Source organism: Perna viridis, chromosome 7, assembly GCF_037379345.1.
Source record: "Perna viridis isolate PV_CMFRI_1.1 ecotype Kerala chromosome 7, ASM3737934v1, whole genome shotgun sequence".
Taxonomy (NCBI): Eukaryota; Metazoa; Mollusca; class Bivalvia; order Mytilida; family Mytilidae; genus Perna; species Perna viridis.
The window spans coordinates 26383000-26407542 of NC_142451.1; the positions used below are offsets into that span (position 1 = coordinate 26383000).

The 24543-nt window shown below is 32.0% G+C and overlaps 1 protein-coding gene across 5 annotated transcripts in view; it reads right to left on the reverse strand.

The window, feature by feature from the left end:
- Positions 1-24543, reverse strand: part of LOC148612031 (uncharacterized) — a 45924-nt gene that overhangs the window by 11404 nt on the left and 9977 nt on the right. For 3 of the 5 annotated variants that reach the window (XM_088593123.1, XM_088593124.1, XM_088593127.1), the window contains 2 exons: positions 14745-16464; positions 534-1126 (listed from right to left, as the gene is read on the reverse strand). In XM_088593123.1, the coding sequence (XP_088449249.1) occupies positions 534-1126; positions 14745-16389 (2238 nt within the window). In that variant the 5' untranslated portion in view covers positions 16390-16464. Of the gene's footprint in view, positions 1-533; positions 1127-14744; positions 16465-16795; positions 16904-20775; positions 20806-24543 lie in introns of those variants that run through there. The other 2 variants (XM_088593126.1, XM_088593125.1) reach the window with 2 other exon arrangements.

A 24543-nucleotide genomic window follows, 5' to 3' on the forward strand; every position in this document is an offset into this window, starting at 1 on the left:
TCGGCTAACTATATATGACATTACCTACACCTCAGTCCAATATGGCTAGCCGAGGACCAAAAACTCAGCAATATGAAAAACCTTATGCAAGTATACCTTTATTGAATAACTAATCCAATACGTTATATTTGCCTAGACCAATATGGATTTTGACCACACCAAAATGACATATTGGACGGGGTAAAAGCCCTACTGGAAGGCTATATCCCATACTGGCACAATTTCGTTTTTTGTATTGTATTGGCAGTTTTGATAATATTTAGGCTAATATTCGAACGTTAGTAATAACATGCCATACCCGTTTTGGATAACCAGTTCAGTATTTAAGGTAATCTTTTGTGCTTGGGTCACCACTTGGATTTTTTTAGTGATCTTACCTGCTTGAGTCACCAGTTGGATATTTCAGTGAAATATAATACAATATCTTACCTGCTTGAGTCACCAGTTGGATATTTCAGAGAAATATAATACAATATCTTACCTGCTTGAGTCCCCAGTTGGATATTTCAGTGAAATATAATACAATATCTTACCTGTTTTGGGTCACCAGTTGGGTATTTTGATGAATCCAGTACAGAATGTCCATTCGCTACACTAGAATTTACAATACTTGAAACTTGTCTATTCGATCTATTATACACTAAAGGCTGTGGTCGTATTAATCCAAATTCTGAATTAGAACTAATACTAGTCCGCTGAACAGGGGAGATAACCTTTGCCATTTCTGGAGACATAGGATCTGAGCGTAACGACGAAGTACTAGAATATGGTGACCTTGCGTCCTTTTTCACTTTATATGAACTATATTGGCTATAACGTCCGTATCCACTGACTGAACAACTAAGTTTTAGATAGGATGGAATCTTTGAATACTCAGGTAACACTATTTCGGCACTGTCAGCCAGCTTTGGCATATCTGGATAGTCCACATTTTGTTTGGTTGTTGCAGGAGTACTGGTAATTAGAGGGTTTAATGCTGACTCTGAGAGTGAATGATCTCTCTTATGACTTGACAGGAGTTGAGTTTCAGATTTATCTGAGAGATTCTCCTGAGTACTACTGAACACAACTTTACTGGGTGTGGTCACGTCCCTACTCCCTTCAGCAAGGATTGATGGATCACTACCTGAAAAGATATAAAAAAGTGCATTACAGTTTATTGTAGTATTAAAAACAAACAGCAAAATAAAAGTCTTCATGATAAAGACAGTAATCTTCAGATTTCTCAAGGTACAGTACTAGTATTTCTGGGGGGAAAAACAGAATTATAGAAATACAGAACTATGCACTACAATAACAAGAAGTCCCAGAAACTTCGTTAGGGCAACTTATGTCCAGAGTTGATAAATAAACATTCTGTTCATTTGTGTAAATATTCATACCAAAATATTTGCTAACCTGGTGAATAAATGGACTTCACATTGCACAAATAACACAATCTAGTATACTAACATAGAGTTCACCAATTTAAATTAAAATTCCACACTTTTACCTGTAGATAACAATAGATTATCTGTGTGAGGGCTACCCTTTATCAGGCTACATGTCTATACATGGTCAATTAATTAAACACTATAAACTAGATAGGTATGAATGTCACATTATAATTGAAATGGATGTCAGTGTTCCTTGTCAAAGTTTTATGTTTCTGTTTTACAAATTAATATAGCCATCTTGGCAGTTGTCACATGAATTCTTATGGAGTAAAGTTTTAAAAGTGCATTCTGCATCATAAATAGGAAACTTAAGCCACCTTGCTATAATTCTGGTACAAACAGGGTTCGTGACCCTTCCCTACCCTGATGCATAACATAAAAAAACCTAACTTCAACCACGGGTGGCCTTACTTCATAGAATAAACCAGCCTGTTGGAACTTTGTAAATAGACACACTATAAAGTTCGAATAATATTCAGATCATTTTGAGTTTTTACAGAATTCACAAAGTTGGTACAGTCTACAGCTTAAGAGACAAATTGGCTCAGCTCAACATGATAGAAAAAAATCAATCAAACTTTTCCATAATAAATGGTGCACATCTTCAATATGTTTATAAACACTGTGCAAAGTTTGAATAAAATTGGTTAAATACTTCTTGAGTTACAGATTACATAATGTATGAATCCTTTAAGTTTGAGGGATGGTTGGAGTTAAGCAGCTACTAGATCTGCTTTAACTTTTGGTGAGGCAGTTAAAAACAAACAGTATTGTGTGAGTAGAGCAACCATAAGGAAAGTTTTCTTATACAGACCTGAACACTTCACTAACATCTTCATAAACAATGTCAACCTGGGACCATCTGTTCTCAAATGAGTAATAATAATCAAAACAGATACAATATCCCCCAGGCAGTGACCTTATCATCAAAGGTCAAATAACACATAATGCACTTACATCCTGTAGGCTAATATCTGTCAAACAAGCTGCACATAGAGTGCATATTTTACATGTTTTATAACCTTTGAGTACACTCATTAATGTTTAGTCATATAATACAGTTGGGAAAATATTCATTGAGTTACTACACAGTTCCATTTCAATCGGGATGTCACTGATACAGGTACATGTATACTTTGTATTGGCTGTTGACAGGAAGTCATTGCATTATTTTATGTAATATATATACAGAATCATTTGTATCATGGTATATTGTAATTATCTATTGACATAAAATTTATCCTTTATTTTGTCAAAATCATTATAGTACAGCTATGTAATATGGGTGATGCAAGATGCAATTTTGGTCGGAACTACTGTTCACGATGTCAGTTGGGAATATCATTGCGACAACTTCCACAAAATGAATGGAACAGGACATTTAGTAAATTTCGTAAAAATAATTCCAAATTTCATGGTTCCTGGAAAATTTTAAATGGTTCACAGGTTTTTGAATTCCTGGTATAAACAATGTGGATCATATGAATTGAAACAGAAGCTGTTTGTTGGGTATCACATCTCATGGTTTCCATTAACCAGAAAATCCACAAAAAGTTGTACCTCCACAAACTAAAGGATGTCTCCAGTATGACATTTATAGGGATCATTTCTTCTATGATATAAATTATTTTTTTGTGGTTTTTCATTTTCAATAAACACATTACATCATTTTTAAAATGCAGGCAGAGGACAGTTGCACACACTGGTATCATTAGGAACAGAGTTTTGTAGTGATACTGGTGTGTGTTAAACTATCTCAATGTGATAGTTGTACCAACATATAATGCAAGTCTTAACCAAACCTCCTTAGACTTAAAATTTGTTCTGTTTAGGCAGATGTTCAGTTTGCTTTGGTTCAAAATCCATTTAAGGATGTAGACCTAGGATAAGGGATACAACTTTTACAAATCATTGTAACGTTTGTATTCACCACTTTACATCAATCGCATTTAAGCATCAAAGTAATTGGACTGATTTCAATCTGTTTCAAATGAAAGCTTGATAGGCTTTGGTGAAATAGAATATATACCACTGATTTCAAGAGTTGTCCCTTACCCAAAGTCTACCTCTTTAAACTGATACAAGGAAACTTGTGAACAGTTTAGATACAAGTTTTTTTTATATTTTAAAGGGTTCTTGTAAACAGATTGTACTGTAATTTGTATGTATCAGGTAAGATCTTTTTTTCTCTACTGCTTGAAGGTAATTTCCTTCTTGTTTCTCGTTCATTGCTTTATTAATCTTGCAAACACCAAGTATCTCTAAATCATTTTCACATTTACTTCATGGTTGCCAATTTATTTTTTCCAAAGTAAAAATAAGTTGTTTTAGAAACCTTTTTGATTTTAATCAAACTTTAGAAAGAAGACATAGAAAAGAAGTTTGCTTGACAATGACATCACATAAAGAATCTGATGAACTGAACTCTGAAAAGGGTTGACAGCTACAACTATGGCCCATTCTGCATGAGAACCCTGGCACACAATATACTGTAGACCATCAGTCATTACCTACCCTGAACCAAACTAATGGATAACAAACAATGATTGTGTGATAGTCAAAACCCTACCTTGAAATCAGCCAAAATATCTTGAAGTATGAATCAGCTGAACAAAATGGGTTAGTTTGTCCTTATTCAGTAGGTGTTTAAGTATATTATTCATATGATGTGAATACAAACTACTGATATACATCAAGGTAATTAAATGATACATAATTGGTTTTAATAAATACCCTATTTCAACACATATTGTTGATATGCACTTTTGAAATTTAAAATTTCATACTGAAGGGTTTAAATTCTCTAAACAGGATTATTTTGCATTGCAAGGAGTTGGACAAAAGATGTATTTATGAGCCACCTATAAAGAGATTTTTGGCTGCATTATATCAGTAATCTGCTTACATTACAAAAACACAAACCACACAATGTTAGCCAAATTTATATCCATAAATTCACTAATTGTGCTCATTGTCAAAGTTAAAAGAATGATGGAATTTCTGATCAGTTATGATATCAAACTATAGAACTGTTTCAGCATGATTTGACACCAGAACTTTTGTCCACTTCCATACAATAACAGACAAGTGACCTCGACATGTTTCATGGGGGAGATTAAACCTTGCATCTTGCTACCAATAATAAACCAGATTCCCTGACTCATATAAATCTGCAGAAAAAAAGAGGCATATCAAGTCAGATAGTTATCTTCCATGCATTTAATAGACATAATGATTAGTTATGATTTATAGATATTCACTCACACAAAGCTGAAGTTCAATGTATGCTACATCAGTGTAGCGCATGTTCATTATTGGCAGTGATTATAAAAACAACAGTGTTCTGAGACTTTTTATAAATTAATTTGCAAATAAAATTTACTTTCCCACTGTTCCAACTTATCAAATACATTCAGACTTTTCTATTTGCTGAAGGGAAAGTGGAACAGGACTTTCCCACACCAAAATTGCACTTGCCCCAGGTGACAGGAAAGTAGAATCTCTGAACTGCCATATTAAGAAGGATTAAAATGTTAAAAATTTATCACATTTTATGCAAATCATACTCTTTAAACAGACCCCCTTTAATGCATGTGATTAAAAAGGTATCAAAAGGAACTAAAATATATAAACACCATAAATATACCTTGTTTAGAAATATTCTGTACACAAAAAGATGACATCACAGCACAAGATGTTAAAGTCAACTAGAATTTTTAACTGTATGAATCCTATTTGAACTCTTGATTGACATTCAATATAATATTTCCTATTTTATTTATGTGACAGGAAGTCACTTACAAGAAATACTTAACTAAGAACAGGCTATGTACTTTTTCAGAACATTAACGATGATGACTTCGTTGTGAAAAATGCATTCCTTACTGAAGTACCCAAAAATTTCCCATCTCAAAGAACCACCAGGTCAGTCTGGGAAAAGTCATGTGATATGTATACAGCGAAACCTGCCTAAAATCTGTCTAAATCAATTTAAAACCACCAAGTCATGTGATAGTTACTTTCTATACAGTGAAACATGTCCAAAATGAACCATGAAAATTCCTAAAATTTGTCTAAATCAGAAACCTTAATATCATTTCACATGTACTTTGAACCTTGGTAAACCCAACCCCCATCTAAACCGAACCAAACTAGAAGACAAAACATGGTTCAGAATAGACACGTTTCATTGTAATTGTCATGAAATAATTTTCCAGCACAGACAGTGACAAACCTAGTTATTTCTATCTTCTTACAGTAATCAAAGATCAAAGGAATAAAATATGGCTGTTATACATAGGTTAACACTACCATGCCATGTGCTTATGCAAGAATAGCGAAGAGGATAAGAATAAGTAAAGTTACAAGTATAACATGGATAAAACTGTGCAATGTAAAAAGATCAGAAACTAATGGCATTTCAAAATCAGTGGCAGAAAAGGAGTGGGTTCTAGATGTTGGAACTCCCTTGTGTTGGAAAATTATATTAACTTTTGTACTGAAGTTGGGCAAAAATGAGAAATTATAGCCTGGAACCCCCCTTTTTACATTATAACTTTCTGGATCTGTGCCTGAAAACAGTTACTGGATTCAGACTATTTCTGATGTTATTAACCACCTCCATGCTATGCTCTTGGCACAAAATCTTTCAGATAAATATTACAAAAAAATGCTGTCAGTCTTTTGAATGAAGTTGTATTAAAAATCTTTTTTAGGATCTGCTTCTCTAAAAATAAGATGCAAATCTACAAGAACATTTTTTTCTCATTCTGAATAAAAATTCATATGTATCTGTAGTTATCAGTCAAAGGTATTAATAAGTACCGTTTTCCTAAATCAGACAGCTCAATTTATTCTGATAACAAGTGTTTGAAAAATGAAAACTTGAATAATGACACATTACTTACTTTTTCTTGTTCTTGTACACCCCTTTACAGAATATATCTAGAATTCCAACACATAATGGAAAAAATCTATCTGATTTTTCAATTAATAATCATTTTTTTGTACACTAACATATTATCCAGACAAGCAATGGGAATGAACAGATGTAAGTTTGGATACCAGTTAACTGAATTTGATCTGGTTTCCTGGCTCAATCAAGGTAAGAAATCAGCAGGTGAGAATGATGAGTCAACATCTGTGTTCAAATCAATATACACACTGTCAATATCAATGCTTGATTGGTAATCAAAAATGAAAAGTATTGCAGGTACTCAAATGGAAGAAAAAAGAAACAATTATCTAAGAAAAATTGTCTTTGATTAATGGACTATATGAATGGACAACCCTTCAATTGCCCAGCATCTTAGGAACCCAATATGACTGGTATAACACACAATGAAAATTGTTCTACTACTGTGTATAGACTTATCCTATTTTTATTAAGAACACACAGTTTTTCCAGACTTTTGTAAATTCAGCATATTGTTTTCCTTTTCATTTTGGTAAAAGACGTGATTTCTTTAAGACATAGTAAAGAAAATCTACATATTTAATGGATTAGTTACCATAATTAATGTGGTTTTTTTTTCTCTAAATTGCAAAATTAACTAAAATGACAAAATTCCTTACAGAATATCTTTCTATTAACTTCGGTACAAAGATATCCCTCAGTACAAATAAACACAGTTCTTCCAGACTACACAATTCCTATCTAGACATATCTAGAAGAACATAAATTAAGTTTCAGACATGTTCAAACCTTCTACAGACCAATCTAAAATCTTTTTACAACTTGAATAAAACCTTGAAATTAAAAAAATCAATACAATGGAATGTTAAAAGTAATAGAAAATATAAACACTAAAAGAAATATACATGTACATGTATCTCACAATTTTTTTTTAATTTTAAGGACTAGATATTTGTAATTGCTAGAATCAGTTACTTCTGTAAGTGGAGATCTAGGAACTACATTTCTAATTACATTTTTTCACCTGAAAATTAAAATTACAGTTTTCAGATTCCATTCCTTAACATACAGCCACACTAACCTGATAGCATGGAATTCTCCAATAAATTATATATCATTGATTTTTTTATAAACAGGATTAAAATGACTCAGATCACTGGCAAACTCTGATTATTTCTCAGGAACTTAAGTTCAAGTAGTTCTAGATATGTCAGATATTACCATATCTAACTGGAATTTTTTCTACTGGACAAATAAAAAGCCTACAATAATGACAATTTATTACTATTTATGTGACCTTAGAAGGTATTTCATGATCACTTAGTTGAGATCAAAGTTATAGTAACACTTCCCACAAAAAAAGCCAATCACTGCAAGGAACAAGGAACTAAGCTATGGTAAGTGTCTCATAATATTCTCAAACATTTACATAGCTAAGTTTCGTGTCAAGAGTCATGTACATCTTATGTGACAGCCAATTAAGAATGATTCAGAGGGTTTTACCAGGAAACTAATGTACAGACTGGTTCTCCTATGCCCTTAGCATGTTTTTCATCAGTAACTAACATGATATAACATTTGTCTACCATATTGCCCTTGTAACATATAGAGAGCCCCAGGGTGCTTACTCTGTCTGCTTCCTGTCTGTTTAATCAAGTTCTTGTATTTATCAACGACATACTAACTTTACTGAAGGACAGAGAGAAATGGAATTATTTTTCTTTCCACCTCACTTAAACATGAGGATAATGACCATAATTTTCAACATTATCTGCTTGAAACCAAAACATTGTTGAAGGAATAAAATTATTTCAAATTTCTTTATAAATATTTCAAATTTTCCACTTTTTGCCATTTGATAAATGGACTTTCCTTCTTTGGACTACTGCCTGGAGTTTTCACCTATTTGTTCATTAATTTTGTTATTAGCCTATTTTTATCTAAGGACAGAACTATCACTTACAAATTTCAATGACAATTTTCATTTCCATGCAATTTTTTTTCTTATTTAACAGTTAAGTTATTTGTCTAAAGAGACTAACAACTGTTGTAAGGCTTTACTTTAATTATACTTTATACCAACCAAAGTATGAATATCACAATACCTTAAAATAAAATTCATTCATTAATAGCCATTTCTATTCCACAAGTCCTTCTCTATTTCAAAAACTTCTAGCATGATTTAATGTATTACACTCTTTCATATAAGAAAGCAAATATTGATACAAGTCAAGCTTGTTTTAAATTATGCAAAATGTTCCAATATATCTTTAATTTCAATTTACCTGAAGTCATTGTGAAAGTTCTTATCAGAAAAAGTCCTTTAATGAATAAATCCTTAAATTGCCATTCCAAACCACTGTTTATAAACACAGCTGGGTTTTGACATGAACGTGTTGGTTCTAAGACCTTTTATCAGGAGACTTCAACAGGAATCCATTGAATAGAAGGTTCCGTATAAATATATAGACCTCCACCTAATCACTGTACAATATCTCACCATTCAGACCTAGTCATCTATGAACATGACCCTTATATTTTATAAAGTGTAGACATATAGTTTTTAAAACCCTACTGTTTAGAATATTTTGAATTTATTCCAATTGTTGAAATCAAGTTCTAAGTTTAATTGTAGATATAATCTGTAGATAGTTAAAGATCACTAATTATCGGGGACACTGTCATTGAAATAAAAAATATATTAAACACACAATATGTTTTAAGACAGTCAAATGCACTTGAAACGGAACATTAAAAAAAGCACGAAATTCTAAAATACAACTTTCTGTCCAATGTAGCCATACAATGTATTTTACTTTACATTTACAATATAAATATATATTCTTAAGTGCATGACTAAGGACAAGAAATCTTTTTCTTTTTCAATACTGGAATTTGAGGGAACATTCTACTGAATTCCATCAAGGCATAGAAACCTCATTCACCCAGCAGTAAGATTTCAAGTTCCCAAACCAGGCACTGAACAGATCAAGAACAATGAAGGTGTTTGACATTTCCTAATCTTGCATTTCCTAGTGATGTTTGATTCCTTGCTTCACTTTTAAAACAGAAAGTTGTGATTAGAAGCCAATTCATACTGACTGCCCTGTTTGCTACTATTCCTATGTATTTACAAGTCATAAATTGTAACTTTACAAACATAGCATGATTATCTCATCTGAAGGTGAGATAAGAAAATCTCACATGGCTAAAAATAGAAATATTCTGGTCTCAAAAGTGATGAAACTTTTTCACTTTAATATCCCAAAGTTGTGAGCTCTAAAAGCAAGCTAGCCAAGTATAGAAAATCAAGTGTAAAAAAAGCCCCAATTCTTATTCAAATTCAACAGAACAGCAACACTATCAAATACAAGGATAAAATCCATACTAACCACACTTCATGCTGTAACAAGTGCCTTTTCCTGAATAATTGTAACATAAATTCCAAATAACTAAATCCAATATTTAAGTGGGTTAAGCTAGCCAACAAAATAGCATAAAATGCTTTCCAATTACAAACTGAAACATTTTAGTTGGAATGCCCATTTTCCCTATGACTCCATTTGTCAACCTCAGTATTTATTTTTAGAATCTCCTAGAAATATTGATTTGCAGCACATGGCAATAAAAATGATTAGCATGATGGGGGTACCATGAGGGAATTCATGATAAAGGGCATGCCACAATATGTTACAAATATATACATATTATATACTGTTTATGTTTATATATCAAGTTAAAATTAGAAGTTCATGTAAACTGCTACATACTACATTAATTCTATTCAGGACAAATGTGATGACTTTAGTGGGGGGGGAGAACATTTAATATTAGGGAGGGGAGCTTGGAAGATTTCTTCGGATCACAATTTCATTTTCACTGTGTACATGGGGAAAATATTTTATTTTTTACATCAATCCAATCAAATTATCTATATTCATATATGTAAAAGCAATATATTCAGATCAGAATGATTAGAAGGATCAAAATATATTGTTCTCTTCCATCTTTAAAATCAAATTATTTATTTTCAAAAAGGTCCGACTCAAAATATTTATCTCTTTCTCTTCCAAAAAAAAGGAATTCTTACTTACTACATCTGATGGGAAGTGTTTGGTGTTAATACACACATTTCAAACTGTTAAAACTACATCGTTACAGGAAATACATTATGAACATGTACATATGAATAATCAAAATCCTGGCTGAATTAGAGAAGTGTAAAACAGCTGACTAAGTTAACTCGAAACACTTGACTATCAAGAGAATAAGAAATTGTATACACTTACAAACACTAAGATTACCTCTCCCACACTTTGTGCGAAGAACATGCAACTTGAAGAATTTACATTTACAATATAAAAATCTTTTTAACTACGTGTACATAAACAAAAATATACAAAGAAACGAAAGAGAGAAAACCAATCAATTTTGTAAGAGAAATACAAAAATGTGATTATCTAAAAAATCAAACTAAAACAAAATACTAAATTTTTACATTTACCTTTGACCTAGAAAATTAACAATCCCAAACTACACAAAACAAAGAATAGAAACAAACATGCTGAACACAGATTTTTCTCCAACCACCAATCCTATCGTAACGTTCAAATTAATCACTAGTATATACCTATTCAAACTTTGAACAGATTATATTTACATACCAAGCTTTAAAAATTTATATCCTGTGAAACTATTAAATGTATTAAAATAACTTCCTTCACCAGTTTCACTACATGAATATTTTTGAATGGTGTGGTGTATATATCCTAGGGTGATTCATATGAGTGATAGCTTTATCTGTTTCATTTTTACCGGTACATCATTTCATATTTCAAAACATATCATCAAAGGAGTGTGTATATAGAAAAATATAATTAATTCTGCCCACAATGTATTTTTAAGATGACATTGTACAATGTTTTATAAGTAATATATGGGTTCAAAAACATTCACAGAAGCATAAATGCCTTTTTCATAGTTTGTTAGATGCATGACATTGCATTTTCACACTGTAGTAACAGAACATTTTGACTGTTTTCTTGGTTACTACTTTTAAAACAGTTTGTGAGATACATGACAATGCAGTTCTTTAAGTTTTCAATTATATTAGAATGGTATTGGGCCAAAATGTATTGTTAATACTACAAATTGAACTACCTCACTGAACATAATACTTTAGGTAAACAGAATATTATTTCAGTCTAAAAAGACTCGAGTTTCATCGCACGGGCAGATCCAGAGGATTCTAGGGATTGGGACCCCTTTTGTTGAAAAAGTTGTCAATTTCTTGAAAGTTTGAGCAAAAATGGGCAAGCTGTTGAATAGTATGGAGCACCCTCCCCAAATTTTGTGAAGAACCTTTCTGGAAACACGCTACATTTTTCACAACCTCTGGATCCTCCCTTGTAATTGGCTAGTCTGATGAAACTTTTCCTTCCTCCTCAATTAGAACATTACATTATATAAATCCTTGTCTTAGTAGGGGGAGGTTATTAAGAGGACTTAGTACAAGAACATTTTCATGATACTAACAAAACAGACATCATATTAGTTATCAAAAAAGAAACTTGACATGTTTTCTCTAAGTTAATTCTCAAAGAAGCACTTGTCAAATAGTTCAGCATGTTCTCCAAATAAAGTTTATCAAATGTTAAGAAAACATTACAACTTACCCAGGGCAGTCTGAATGAAAAATCCTATTTGATGCATGTGGATTCCTTTACTGTTTAACACTTTAGTGACCCTATCACCTAATTTTGTCATTATTCTCTTTAGAATATGATAAAATCTTTAAATTCTCTCAAATCCTGGTAATCTTACGCAATACAAAACACATGTACACGTATAATCTTATCTAACTTTGCCAAAGCAAAATATTAAAATCCTCCTTATCCTTTTTAAAGGGGTAATATCAACATAAGTTTAAACTGATAGGGCCAATTAAGGTCATGTCAATCAACTAATTACTTCACAGTGTCATAACATGAATTAAATACAAGTATTGACATGACCAGATATGTATTTATCTAATTAATTATATTTGTGTAAATAATTAATTATAATTGTGTTTATATATATGATATTAACACTCATGTCTAAATTATTGTCACTTAAAAATAATAAAAATATGCCACACATTACAAAAGCATATGTTCAAGAAACTAAAAAAAAAGACAAAAAAAACTTTTATTTCTAACACTTATTTACTAGTAATGAAAAGTAAAATACATGTACAATTTTGTATTTTTCTGTGTATTTACTTTATAACATGATAGTATTTCTATTCACGAGGTAATAAAAGTTGTATATACATAAGTACACTATGTATTTGTATTACTCATGATAGAACCAACATTTGAATTGGAGTTATCTCTCTTACTATCGATAGTGAATTAACTTAACTACACTGTGATTCACAGGCTTGTTACAAGTACCTCTATATCATATATATATGAAAAATAAAATATATGAAATTAACCTCTCTGATAATGCCACTACCAATTTCCACTCTCCCATAATAATTAGTAGATTTGCTATCAGAGGGATACATGCAATCAATAAACTTTTTCATATATTCTTTAATATAAAGCGAGGGACTTGTAGCAAGTCTATGTGGTACATGAAGATCCAAATTTTACAGGGTCTCCTTATGTAGAGGTTGGATTGCTTTCATCAATATGTTACGCATAAAAATATTGTAGACAAAAACATATTTGACATGCAGTGAGTTTGTCAACTTTTTTGGGTTACCTATGAATAAAAAATCTTTGTATTTTGAATTCAGTTACCTCCATTTAAGATGGAAAGCAAAAAATTCGAACGGCAGCATTTTTTTAGAAACTAGAATGAAATACTATTATTTTTGCAATACTTCTATAACACAACTGTTTGTCTAAAAAAATGAATTATTTACCAGCTTTTACCCACTATTTATCAGCACAGGAGGAACCAAGAATCAAATTAAAATCATATAATCATAACAGAAAATAAAATTAAATTATGGACAATTGAATGTACAAAAATGGACAAAAAGTAAAATTCAGTCTTTGACAATACAAATATTTCGACCACATTTCTTGTAACACATTGTTTTGTGACTTTAAGACAGCATACATGTACCAGAGAATGGTAGAAAGGGGGTGGGGGTTGGAAAGTATGGGCCAAACATAGGGGACTGTCAAGAAGCTGGTATAAGATCATCAATAGTAGAAGACCATTGGTGCTGCCATACATGAGAGGAGGCCTAACCAGCTGAAAGTAAGTATATTGAAATAAAAGTTTCACCTAAGTCAAAGGGCAAATAACTCCTGTCAACATTCACACAGAATAGAGATGGTATTCCCTTCATTGAATGACCATTACCTGGTGAACTTCCTTAAATATTTGACTGGACAACTTACAAAGAGACTTTAGCTTTCTATCAATCCATAGATGCCAGTTTTTAAATCTGTGTCTGATGGAAAGTTTAAATCTCCTGACTGTCCAGTTAAATACCTATGTCATTTCATCAGGTCATGGCCATTCAGTCAAAACTATATTCTCTGAAGTTACCTACGCCACTCGCTGTAACACAAAAAGGTTTGAAAATAGTTAAACATCTGCCTAAATCTCTGCAGCACAATACTGAAAACATTTCTTTTCTAATGATGAATTGTTGTAAACTTCAGAAAATGATAGTAGACACACAGAATTACATAATACATGAATCAGACCATCATAATCTATGTATAGCTCAAATCCTGGTTGTTATGGATAAGTGTAAGATGTCTGAAAGAATGTCTTTAATAATACAAGTCTTGATAAAAATATCCTTTTTACTGCAAAATTCTGTAAAGGGGAGGGCATATGGTCCTGTCAAGTGTTATTGATTTACACTTTAAATGTCTATGTACAATGACTGATACACACAAGGTTAAATTTGCTTCTTTCAGCAGTTTTTAGAATGATTTGAAAGGACTGTACAAGATTAAAGCTATTTAATACATTATCGGGTGATAAATAAACACTGACAAATTATTGTACACATACTAAGCCATTCCACATCTATTGTACATATTTTATTCTAAGCTTCTTCATGCTTAATCTTACAGTAAGTTAAATTAAACAAACCTCATCTCCATTCAATTAAAATCACCAATTAGATACCTATATTCAGCAAGTATAGAATCATTCTGGATACGTCTGAGAAATTAATTTGTCTGTATGAATAGACTATTCCTCAGCACCAAAGACATATTAAAGCTACCATGATTCGATTGATTTTTTTTTGTGCAAGCAAACTGAACATCAAGCTACTGAATAATAGCAACTTACAATTTTATTTTTGTTAGATTGTTTCAAACAGAGTAAAATTCCAGCATAATATTTTGAAACATGATATAAAAGCTTACCTGTAAAGCTGACATCCAATGAACAGTCACCTATAGACTCATCAGCTGATGTCACAGAGGGCATGGTTTTCTCTCGAGTCCCCTGTGATTCTTTGGGTGATTCTGAGAGTTTGACTGTAGGCTGGTCCCTTGGTTTTTCATTACTAGGTGGAGGGGATCTAGATTTTTGTTCTCTGTATCTTTGACCAGGCTCTCTGGTATATTGAACTGGGTCTCTGTTTTCAACATCTCTATACCTTTGACCAGGCTCTTGGGTATACTGGACTGGTTCTCTGTTTTCAACCTCTCTGTTTCTATGACCAGGTTCTCTGGTATATTGAACCGCTTCTCTGTTCTCTACCTCTTTGTATCTTCGTCCTGGTTCCCTAGTATATCGAAGAGGCTCTTTATTTTCACTCCCTCTTGACCAAGCCCTTGGGCTTGGTGATTCTATCTTGATTTCAATTTTAGCAGCAGGATGTGAGGCTTTAACAGCCTGTGGTTTATTCTGACCATCAGAATAGCGCTCACTTTCTCCTTGTCTATCTTTAAATCTGTTATAAACTTCTTTGTCAGACATATTGTTATGCTCTATAGATCGTAATATCCTCTCGTTGGATGGACTAGTTCTAAATCCACCATCAGTATCATCATTTTCTTCTTTTGACCTTGAACTAGACGACTTTGACCTTGGCCTCTTTAGCAATTTCATGAATGAATTTCTCACTTTACTACGAGAAAAATTAGAACTTGTTTCAGACTCTTGACTGTTTTTACTATTAAGACTTGTTTTTGAACCTCGCTCTTTTCGTTGTTTGCGTGATGTTCTTGGTGACATCCTTCGGAAGAAGTTACTGATACTTCCACTGATAGTTCTTTTATGTGGAGTTAGTTTGTTACTATTTGTTTCTTCTCTAGAAGGTAGAGAATTTGACCTTTCTGACCTTAATCCAATATCATGAGGTGCTGAAGCATATCTTTCATCTACAACATTATCAGCAAGTTGTCTTATTTCTGGTGAGTAATGATCATGAATTGCTTTCCTGTAACTAATAGTTCTATCATTTTCGTAGTCTTTACTCAAAACATGTTTTGGTGGACTCCTTTGTTTAGGTAAGCGGCCATTAGGAGCACCATTCTTTACATTATCATGACTTTTCCTAGGAGGATCAGAAGGAAACAAAGTGTCAACATCATCCTTATCAGGAGATGAATATTCCTTCACGATCATTTCAGACATTTCACGGATGCGCGATTGATAGTCCACACTTTTATTAGCCATATCGTCTTCGCCTGACAACCTCTGAACTTCGTATGAATTTGAACGTCTCACGGTAACAACAGAATCATATGTCACATGTTTAGGATGATTCTTTCGTGTTGATGGACTTTTAGAACGACTCCTAATAGATTTGAGACTAGGTATTGTAGTAGTAGGACTGGTAGATCTACTTCTATCCCGTCTCTCAAGAGAAGTTACTGCACTAAAGCTTGTTCTGTAAGGTTGAGGTACCCTATTTAATATCTCGTCCTCTCCAGGGCCGAATTCTCGGCAAGGAGACAACTGACGATTTGGACTTTTCCCTCTTGTTATTCGATCAGCTATAACATGAGAATCTTTACTTAGTCTATGATCTAACACAGATTGTGGTGATAATGTATCCATTGTGTCCTATTCTGGTTATTACAGGTGTGGACACAACAGATTAATATGGTAGACACAGCCATTTTGGTTGGTTTTCTACAAAGAGAAATTAAATAATGTCAACATAAAACTAAATCATAACAATAAAAGATGATAATTCTATTCTAAATGAAAATGTGTTCATGTATATAAAACTTACATAGATCTACAAATGTCACCTGTAAAATTAAAAACTTATCTAAACCATTAGGCAACACCTTAAAGTAAAAATTCCACTTGTTTTCCAAACATTCCTCAATTTCTGGTATAACTAATACTACCAGAAATAAAAAAAAAACAAGATAATTATAATACGGTAATATTTTAGCCACCAAGTCTATATCTGGTCCATTAATGAAAGGGTTATTAAACAATCAAACGCCTATACCTGTCAGAGGCAAAAATATCAAAACCTTGTAATACAGTATTTAGAACAGTAGAGTGACTTTGTCTACAGGAAATAATAGTGTAATCTCTCCATTATCAAGGTATTGTTTACACCTGTTGATGACTAACCAGGTATATCAATGGTTTCTATTACATATCAAATGTACTGGGAATTAAAAAAACACTTTTAAATAATATTTGTATTTTGAGGAGAGAACAGGCTTTAAAAATACAATATCACACTAAAGAGGTCAGTTTATTCATACTCTCACTGCCTACCAATGCCCATCAATCTCTTGTCCCATACTTTCACCTTAGGCAAAAAATTAAAACATTTTTACTCTTGCAAAGCTGATGTAATGGACATATATCTCTATTTAAAAAAAAAATAAATATCAAGTGTGATAAGTTTTCAATTGACCAAGTGACTACAAGATTGTAACAAAGAAGACATCTTGACCATACCAATGTTAACCACCTCATAAGTCATAACCACTTGGGCTAAAACTTAAAATTATTTGTTTGCCAAGGTCTGATAAACTTCTTAAAAATTTCTCTATTGAAGTTTTAATTGGTGAAATATTATCAAACTTTTTTTTATTTTCCAGATTTTTTATATTACCTGTACGTATAATTTTTTATATCATTTCAAAAGCTGTTTCATTCTTATTGCTAGATGTAAACACAAAATTAAAAGAAATAATGGCAGCATTACTGTTATACACATTTTCATATTAATCTATTAAAAGTGATTTCAGAAAAAAAAATATTTACATGTACCTTCTTACCAACCCAATAGTTTTTTAGCACATGGGCTATGACAAACAAATATATTTTTAAGTCTGGCCTTACATCCTCCTACACATGGGGGCAGTTCTTCTCAACATGAATAATCATAGATGTGTGAAATATAAATTATTTAAGCAACATATTGCATGTGATGTAATCCAATCAATACCAGACAAGACATTATATTAAATTCTGGGTGTGGTAACGATTTATATCCTAATGTCATACTTTTCCTCTAACTTTTGAAAGTTACTAATTGACAGAACTTTCTTCCACCATGATACAGCAGATACCTCTGAGATGACTTAAGGCTGTTAACAGTCCCAATACATCATACTAAAGTCAGGTAACAATCTACATCTACCTGAACTTTCTTCTACCATGATACAGCAGAAAAATGCATGTTACATAAATTTAAAATCTGCTTCAAGCAGGTTCCTAACTAAAAATATTTTCCAGATTCTAATAGTCCTTCATCAATTTTAGTTATAGCTTGTTTACTGTAGAAGTACCAATTTTCGTATATTTGGTGGGTATGGTAAACCACAAAATTTGATTCCTAACTTAAAGGATTATTTACTTTCAATTATTTTGACAGTATCATCAAAACCACAAATTCAGGAATCCACTTGTGATTTTCCCCCAAACCGCAAAAATTGATACCCAAATTATGAATACTTTCACAGTAGAACATTTCATTCTATGGAGGAAGGGGGGGGGGGTGGTTGTCATAACCCATCAAACACCCATGCTTTGGGTAAAGTATATCTTTTAATTTCTTACTGTTTTGATCAACTGTACCCTCAATAACAGGAGAATTGTTTTTACTTCATGAAAATGTGCCTTTTAATTCCTGTCATCCATGAACATCCTTTTTTCTAGTGTGTCATATACATGTGACTTAAATAAAAGTAATTTATATTATCAAATGCTGAATGAATTTACACACAATAATGATTTCCATGCACAATATCTATACTATCTATTGAATGAAAGTCATTATTCAACAAAAGTTAAATAAAATAAAAAATTTTGTTTACAACTAATCATCATATGATTTACAAAAATGTGTGCTTACCACCAATGCTGAACAATTCACAGAATCCTTGAGCATATAAAAAATTCCCACACCTAAGTAGCAGAAGCACTATCTGATAATAACCCATTCATAAAAACAATTCAGAAATAGATTTTCATACCAAACAATTCTAATATGTCAATATACACAGAAGCTTTGACCCAAAATACCACAAAGCCAAGCCGCTCTAAGGACAATAGGCCAGTTATATCTTGAATCTATAAGATTATGAAATTTTACAAAGGATAAAAGTCATTTAAATATCCAGCAATTCCAAGTGTTTGTCTTTTTATTTGTCAAATTGTGTACCTTTAGTATTATCACACTTGGGTGTAAATTCATTCAGCTACTTTCTGTCTGAGTTTAACTGCTCGGACTTATTTCTCGACCAGTTAATAAATTTGGCAAGCGAAAGAGAAATTGTATCTTTATGTGTAAACTTTCATCCCCAACCAATAAAAGCTTGATCTAAAGTGGATGAAGCTTTTAGTAATGGTTAAATAGCTGTCTTTGTAAAAATCATGCAAAATCTGAAAAATGTGATACACCCAAAAAAGGCTACATATTTTTATTTTTGTAATTAAGTTGTTTTATGGGTCTATACTATGAAATGTGTAATTATTCATTCCAATCTACTTGCTCTTAAGAGATAATCAACATTGAAAATCCAATAGATTCTATTGTATTTGAGTGTCATTTACAGTTATCTCCCTTTCTTTTGAAATTTACAGTGCATTCTATATAATTTTTATCTCTTATGAACACGGGTTATATGAAAAACTGAATGTTAATTTCTGTTTACCATGGCATTTCAAACAAAATATCAAAAATAAAAATATGTAGACTTTTTACCCATGAATCACATTTTGCATGATTCTTAACTAGAGTGCTACTTAAAATTACACTTGCTTACATTGGTTGATAAAATTTCAATGACAAAACTATATACATGCATGTACATACAGAGAGATAATGGAAAAAGAATATAAGTAGATATTCCCAAATCAACCGAATATGTGTATATTTCTTAACTAATTTTGAAGCAAAATTCTTTAGAAATGGTGGGATTAAGTATCCTATAACAGTTTCCAGCTACATGTAACTTACATGTAAATATATAGGCTGCCTTAGATGTTTTACAAAAAATGGAAAAAAGGGCATCATTGGAACATTAAGTGACATACCACAACATAAAGGTGAAATAAAGGGGATGGCATATGTTCAAAATGGTGGAACTCAAAAACTACATATTGGATTTTGCTAAAAATTTAACTTAACCAGTATTTCATAGTACTAAACAACTGCAAAGTTTTCCAAAAACAAAAAATCATTGACAGACAGAAACTTTTTTGGAGAGGGTCACATAATACCATATGTGGCAGGGTATTAGACTACTCCAATGGAAACATTTGATAAGATTTTAATGAAAACATACTTTTATAGAAGATCACGGTTTTTATTCCAAGTTGCTATGATAGAATCCTGGTTTATATCTGCTATATCTACCAGTGATTTCCAAAGATATTCATAATTTGAAGGAGCTATTTTCAGCCCCTTGCATTCCAAACCTCTGATCCATTACATTAGGCAAAGAGTCTTTCTTAACATGTATATACAATTTTACAAATTACACATCTTATTTGCACTAACTGCAACAATAACATGTATAATAACTCATTTTATACCAGTCTATATTTTAAGATTGTAGACTTGCTTGTGTGTATATGTACATTCATTCAAGGCAAAATTTGTAAGTAAAATGATCAAAAAACTTATTCAGAAATTTATAAGCTGTCCATTAAATACACGTCTTTTGGGGTAAATTGGTCAACTTCTATATTTACACATTTATTAATAAATAAGATACCAAAACATTATTTCAGGTAATTACCCAAGATAAATAATCAAATCATACCTGGACTACATACATGTAAACAACAGTGTCATAGGTAAAAACAAAATTAACAGTAACTTCAAGCTCAGGATGAAAAAGTACAAGTCTTACCTCTAAAAATAGAATTTACCAGAAATTGAAGACTACACTTTTTCCTGTGAGAAACGTGTAATGATAAAAAAATGATTCAATAATGAATTACATCTACTAGTCTACATACCTATTACCTTCTAACCTGAAACCCACTGGTCATATATCAAAAGGGCATGTTGTAAAGCATGGACTTGAGAATGTATATAACATAAAAACTTTGAACATAAAAAATACACCATGAACAAATTGATGAACAAAGAAACATAGAGTAAAACAATTCATAATGTGCACTATATTGTCCCAGGAAACCAACTCATGCCCAACTGATGAAAAAAGTCAATACAAATGCTAATGTCAATAACAATAATTGGTCATCAAAAATTAATATACTTCCTTACATGCCATGTAGTACATATAAATTTGTAATAATGCACTCAAAAGTCTTCAAACTGTAACATCAATGCATACACAAACCATTTTGACCAATCCATGTTTTCTGATAGGCCAAAGGGTAACAACAAAAATGCCACAAATATTTGGGATACCTTTAAAGACAATCAGCTGATAATTAAATGTACTTACTGTAAAGTCAAACCTCTATAAAAATAGTAACCATGGTTTAAATATATACAAATTCAGCTTTACCCAACTGGAGACAGGGGTTTCGTAGGTCAGTTCCAGCCACAAGCCCAAAGCATATGTACAAAATGTACTAGCCTGAACCATAAATTTCGATATTTGTATTCAGTAGGTATTAGTCGGCTTCATTTTATATCATATTGATAAAATGATTTTATATCTGATTTGATACATGTACTAGCATTTTCATTGGACTACAAAGTTCACATGGCATGCATTATCCTATAGAGCATGAACATGTATTTTTTTTAGTTTTATTTTTTCCAGATATTTGTTAGTCCGACATGATCTTGACCAGTATGATGTAACATTGTACATCCAATCACTCATGGGGTTTTCGTGACAGAAATACTTTTGCTAACAATCATGCCAAAGAAGGTGATGAGACATTAGAAAATTCCTGCTGTAGCTATTTCAAAAACGAAAAAGAGAGCATGAATAGTACATGAAGTGATACACATGTACCTACATGTACCACAGAATTTTGAAAAAAATTGGGGACAGCAAAATGTTCAAAATGGTGTAACTCAAAAAAAATTTCATTTTAGATTTTGCTGAAAAATTAATTTAACCTGTATTTTATGGTACTTAACAACTGAGTAAAGTTTTTGAAAAATCCATTGACCATGTGTTGACATCTTTCAGGAAAGTAGAACTGACTTCAACACCAATAATGCTTTGGCATTTATTGACAAATACCAGACATCTTGGCTTGCAGACATCTCAGATCATGACCACTTGACCTGTAGTCCAGACTATTTGGGTTGTGGATAAAATATTTTCTGGAACTTGTATAAATTCAATAATCAATGAATTTATTGTATAAATAGTTTAGTAAATAACTTTGCAAAAAATGGGAATCTTAGAATATCAATGACGTTCACTGTGAATTATTAACCAGCTAATACCATGAATGCATCATAGATAGAATAAAATGCAAAGAAGAACAAACTCAATATAAAACTTCATAATTACTCTAATGACACAAATTTTCAAACAAACTCTTAAAAGTTGTATCGGTTTGAACATTCTCAATGCATACTGAGCAGTCATGATCTGAGATTTCTGCAGGCCAAGATTTCAGGGCCCCTTATTGACATTTCAGTCATAACACTGTCCCTTAGGCAGTAACCATAACATTAAAGCCAACAAAATAGTTAATGGTAACTATTACATAACAAAAACTAAGGCAAAGGGCCAGTGGTTGGTCACTAAATTTTCAAAATATTCCATCTTTTAATGTGAAGTCTCAAAGTACAGATGGTATTCAACAACTGGTTAAGAAACAACTCACATGAAATAAAATTATTCTATGCAAAATGATAGGTGTAGAATAATTAATTATAATGGCCAGTCTAATCAAAGTATGACTTCAGGGTTATACACAATAAAATTATTGCATATTTTTATTACTGAATAAATGAAAACATTATTACAATATTAAGTTTACACTTGAATGGACAGATAGAATACATTCAAATATGCAATTCAAGTTTGAAGATGACAGACCACACATTCAAGCAAATCTAGACTCTTCTTAATTAGATATTAATAGAAAAGAAGTTTTTACATGTAAGAATCGTGTAGAAGATGATGGTTAATGGTTTGAAGACAGTATTCATGGATCATTTGGATGACATTACATGGTTTGAAGACAGTATTCATGGATCATTTGGATGACATTACATGTATACGATCATGTTTTGAAATCAAGGAACCAGAATTTGAACAGTAAATTTCAAAGAATAAAACACAAGGATACGGCAACTAGACAGGGAAAATAGATGCACACAACAAAGATCATGAAATAACCAAGATAACATGTACAAAAACAAAAGTAAATGTGCAGGGACCAGGTGCACTGGTAGGGTAAGTCTCCTTTGCTTTTTTGGGTTTGACGAAAGAGGAAAGGAAAATTAAGATACAGTGAACAAATCATTTCTCATGGTAAAGATGAATACACCATTGAAGTATAACTAAAATTAAAAGTCAACCAAACAGACAAATAATTACATTGTATGTTCAAAGAGGTAGACCTAGGGACATACATGTATCTCTTGAAATCAGTGATATGTTTGTATCATATTCAATTTCACCAAAGCCTTTCAAGCTTTCCTTTGAAACAGAATGAAATTAGTCCAAGTTACTTTGATGCTTACATCAGATAGATGTAAAATGCTGAATACAAACTTTCACACGATTTGTAAGAATTATGTCCCTTACCCTATGTCTCCCTCCTTCACTAACCATCTTTCAAAGGCTATTATTATAGCCATTGTTGATTATAGACATTACAGCTGCTCCTGCCACATCCTTTAACTTACTACTAAGAAATTCAGTAAACAGATAGTTGATACAAGACCATGAAGAAGTTACCCAAAACATACTTCATATTATTTCAATGGAAGTTCCTAATACATGTACATGGAAAACATCAATTCATGGGACAGACATAAATAAACTCACACAAACGGAAAAAATAAACTTACAACCATAGAAGTTCAAAGGCAGCTAAGTTATGAAATTAACAATAATCTAAAATCTGCAGATTCAATTTGTCAAAATCATAACATCTCTGGTTGGAGTACATCAAAGTCAGCATAAACTTTGTTCATTATTGAGCCAATTATAACTTCAACTTGGAAAAAAGATGAATGAAATTTTCACTTGGAAATCTTCCAATTTCTACACATTACTTCACTAAAACTGCTCCTTGTAAATCAAGTCAATATCCCAACCTTTAACAAGCTATATATCACTTCTCTATCATAATTAGATTGATTCTTATAGAAACAGTGTAATTACTGCCACATACTGTGATAATTAGGGGGGTGATGATTATGAATATTGCTAATCTCAAAGGGCCATAACTCACCAACAAGGAATTCTAAATATTAGCCCTACCAGATGCCAATGTTTTTTTTTCATGTAACCTTGTGATTATCTTGTCTTTGGAATACTTCTCATAACTGCATAATTATCTTGCTATCCTATGATTTCTGAGATAATGATGGTCAGGTTGTGAGGAAAAAATTCCTCTTTGATCACTATACCATGCTGTTATGCTCAGTATGATGGAATATGTACAGAACATGTATGATGTACATGTATATGGCCCTGAATGCAACTGTTTCCATTCAGAATTGAAGAAAGTATAAAGTGTATGCATTGTACTGCAATTATTGAGTGTGCACATCCATTGTTATATGTCAAATGAAAAGCAGATTTAGGACTGGCCAACTGGGTGAGAGATCAC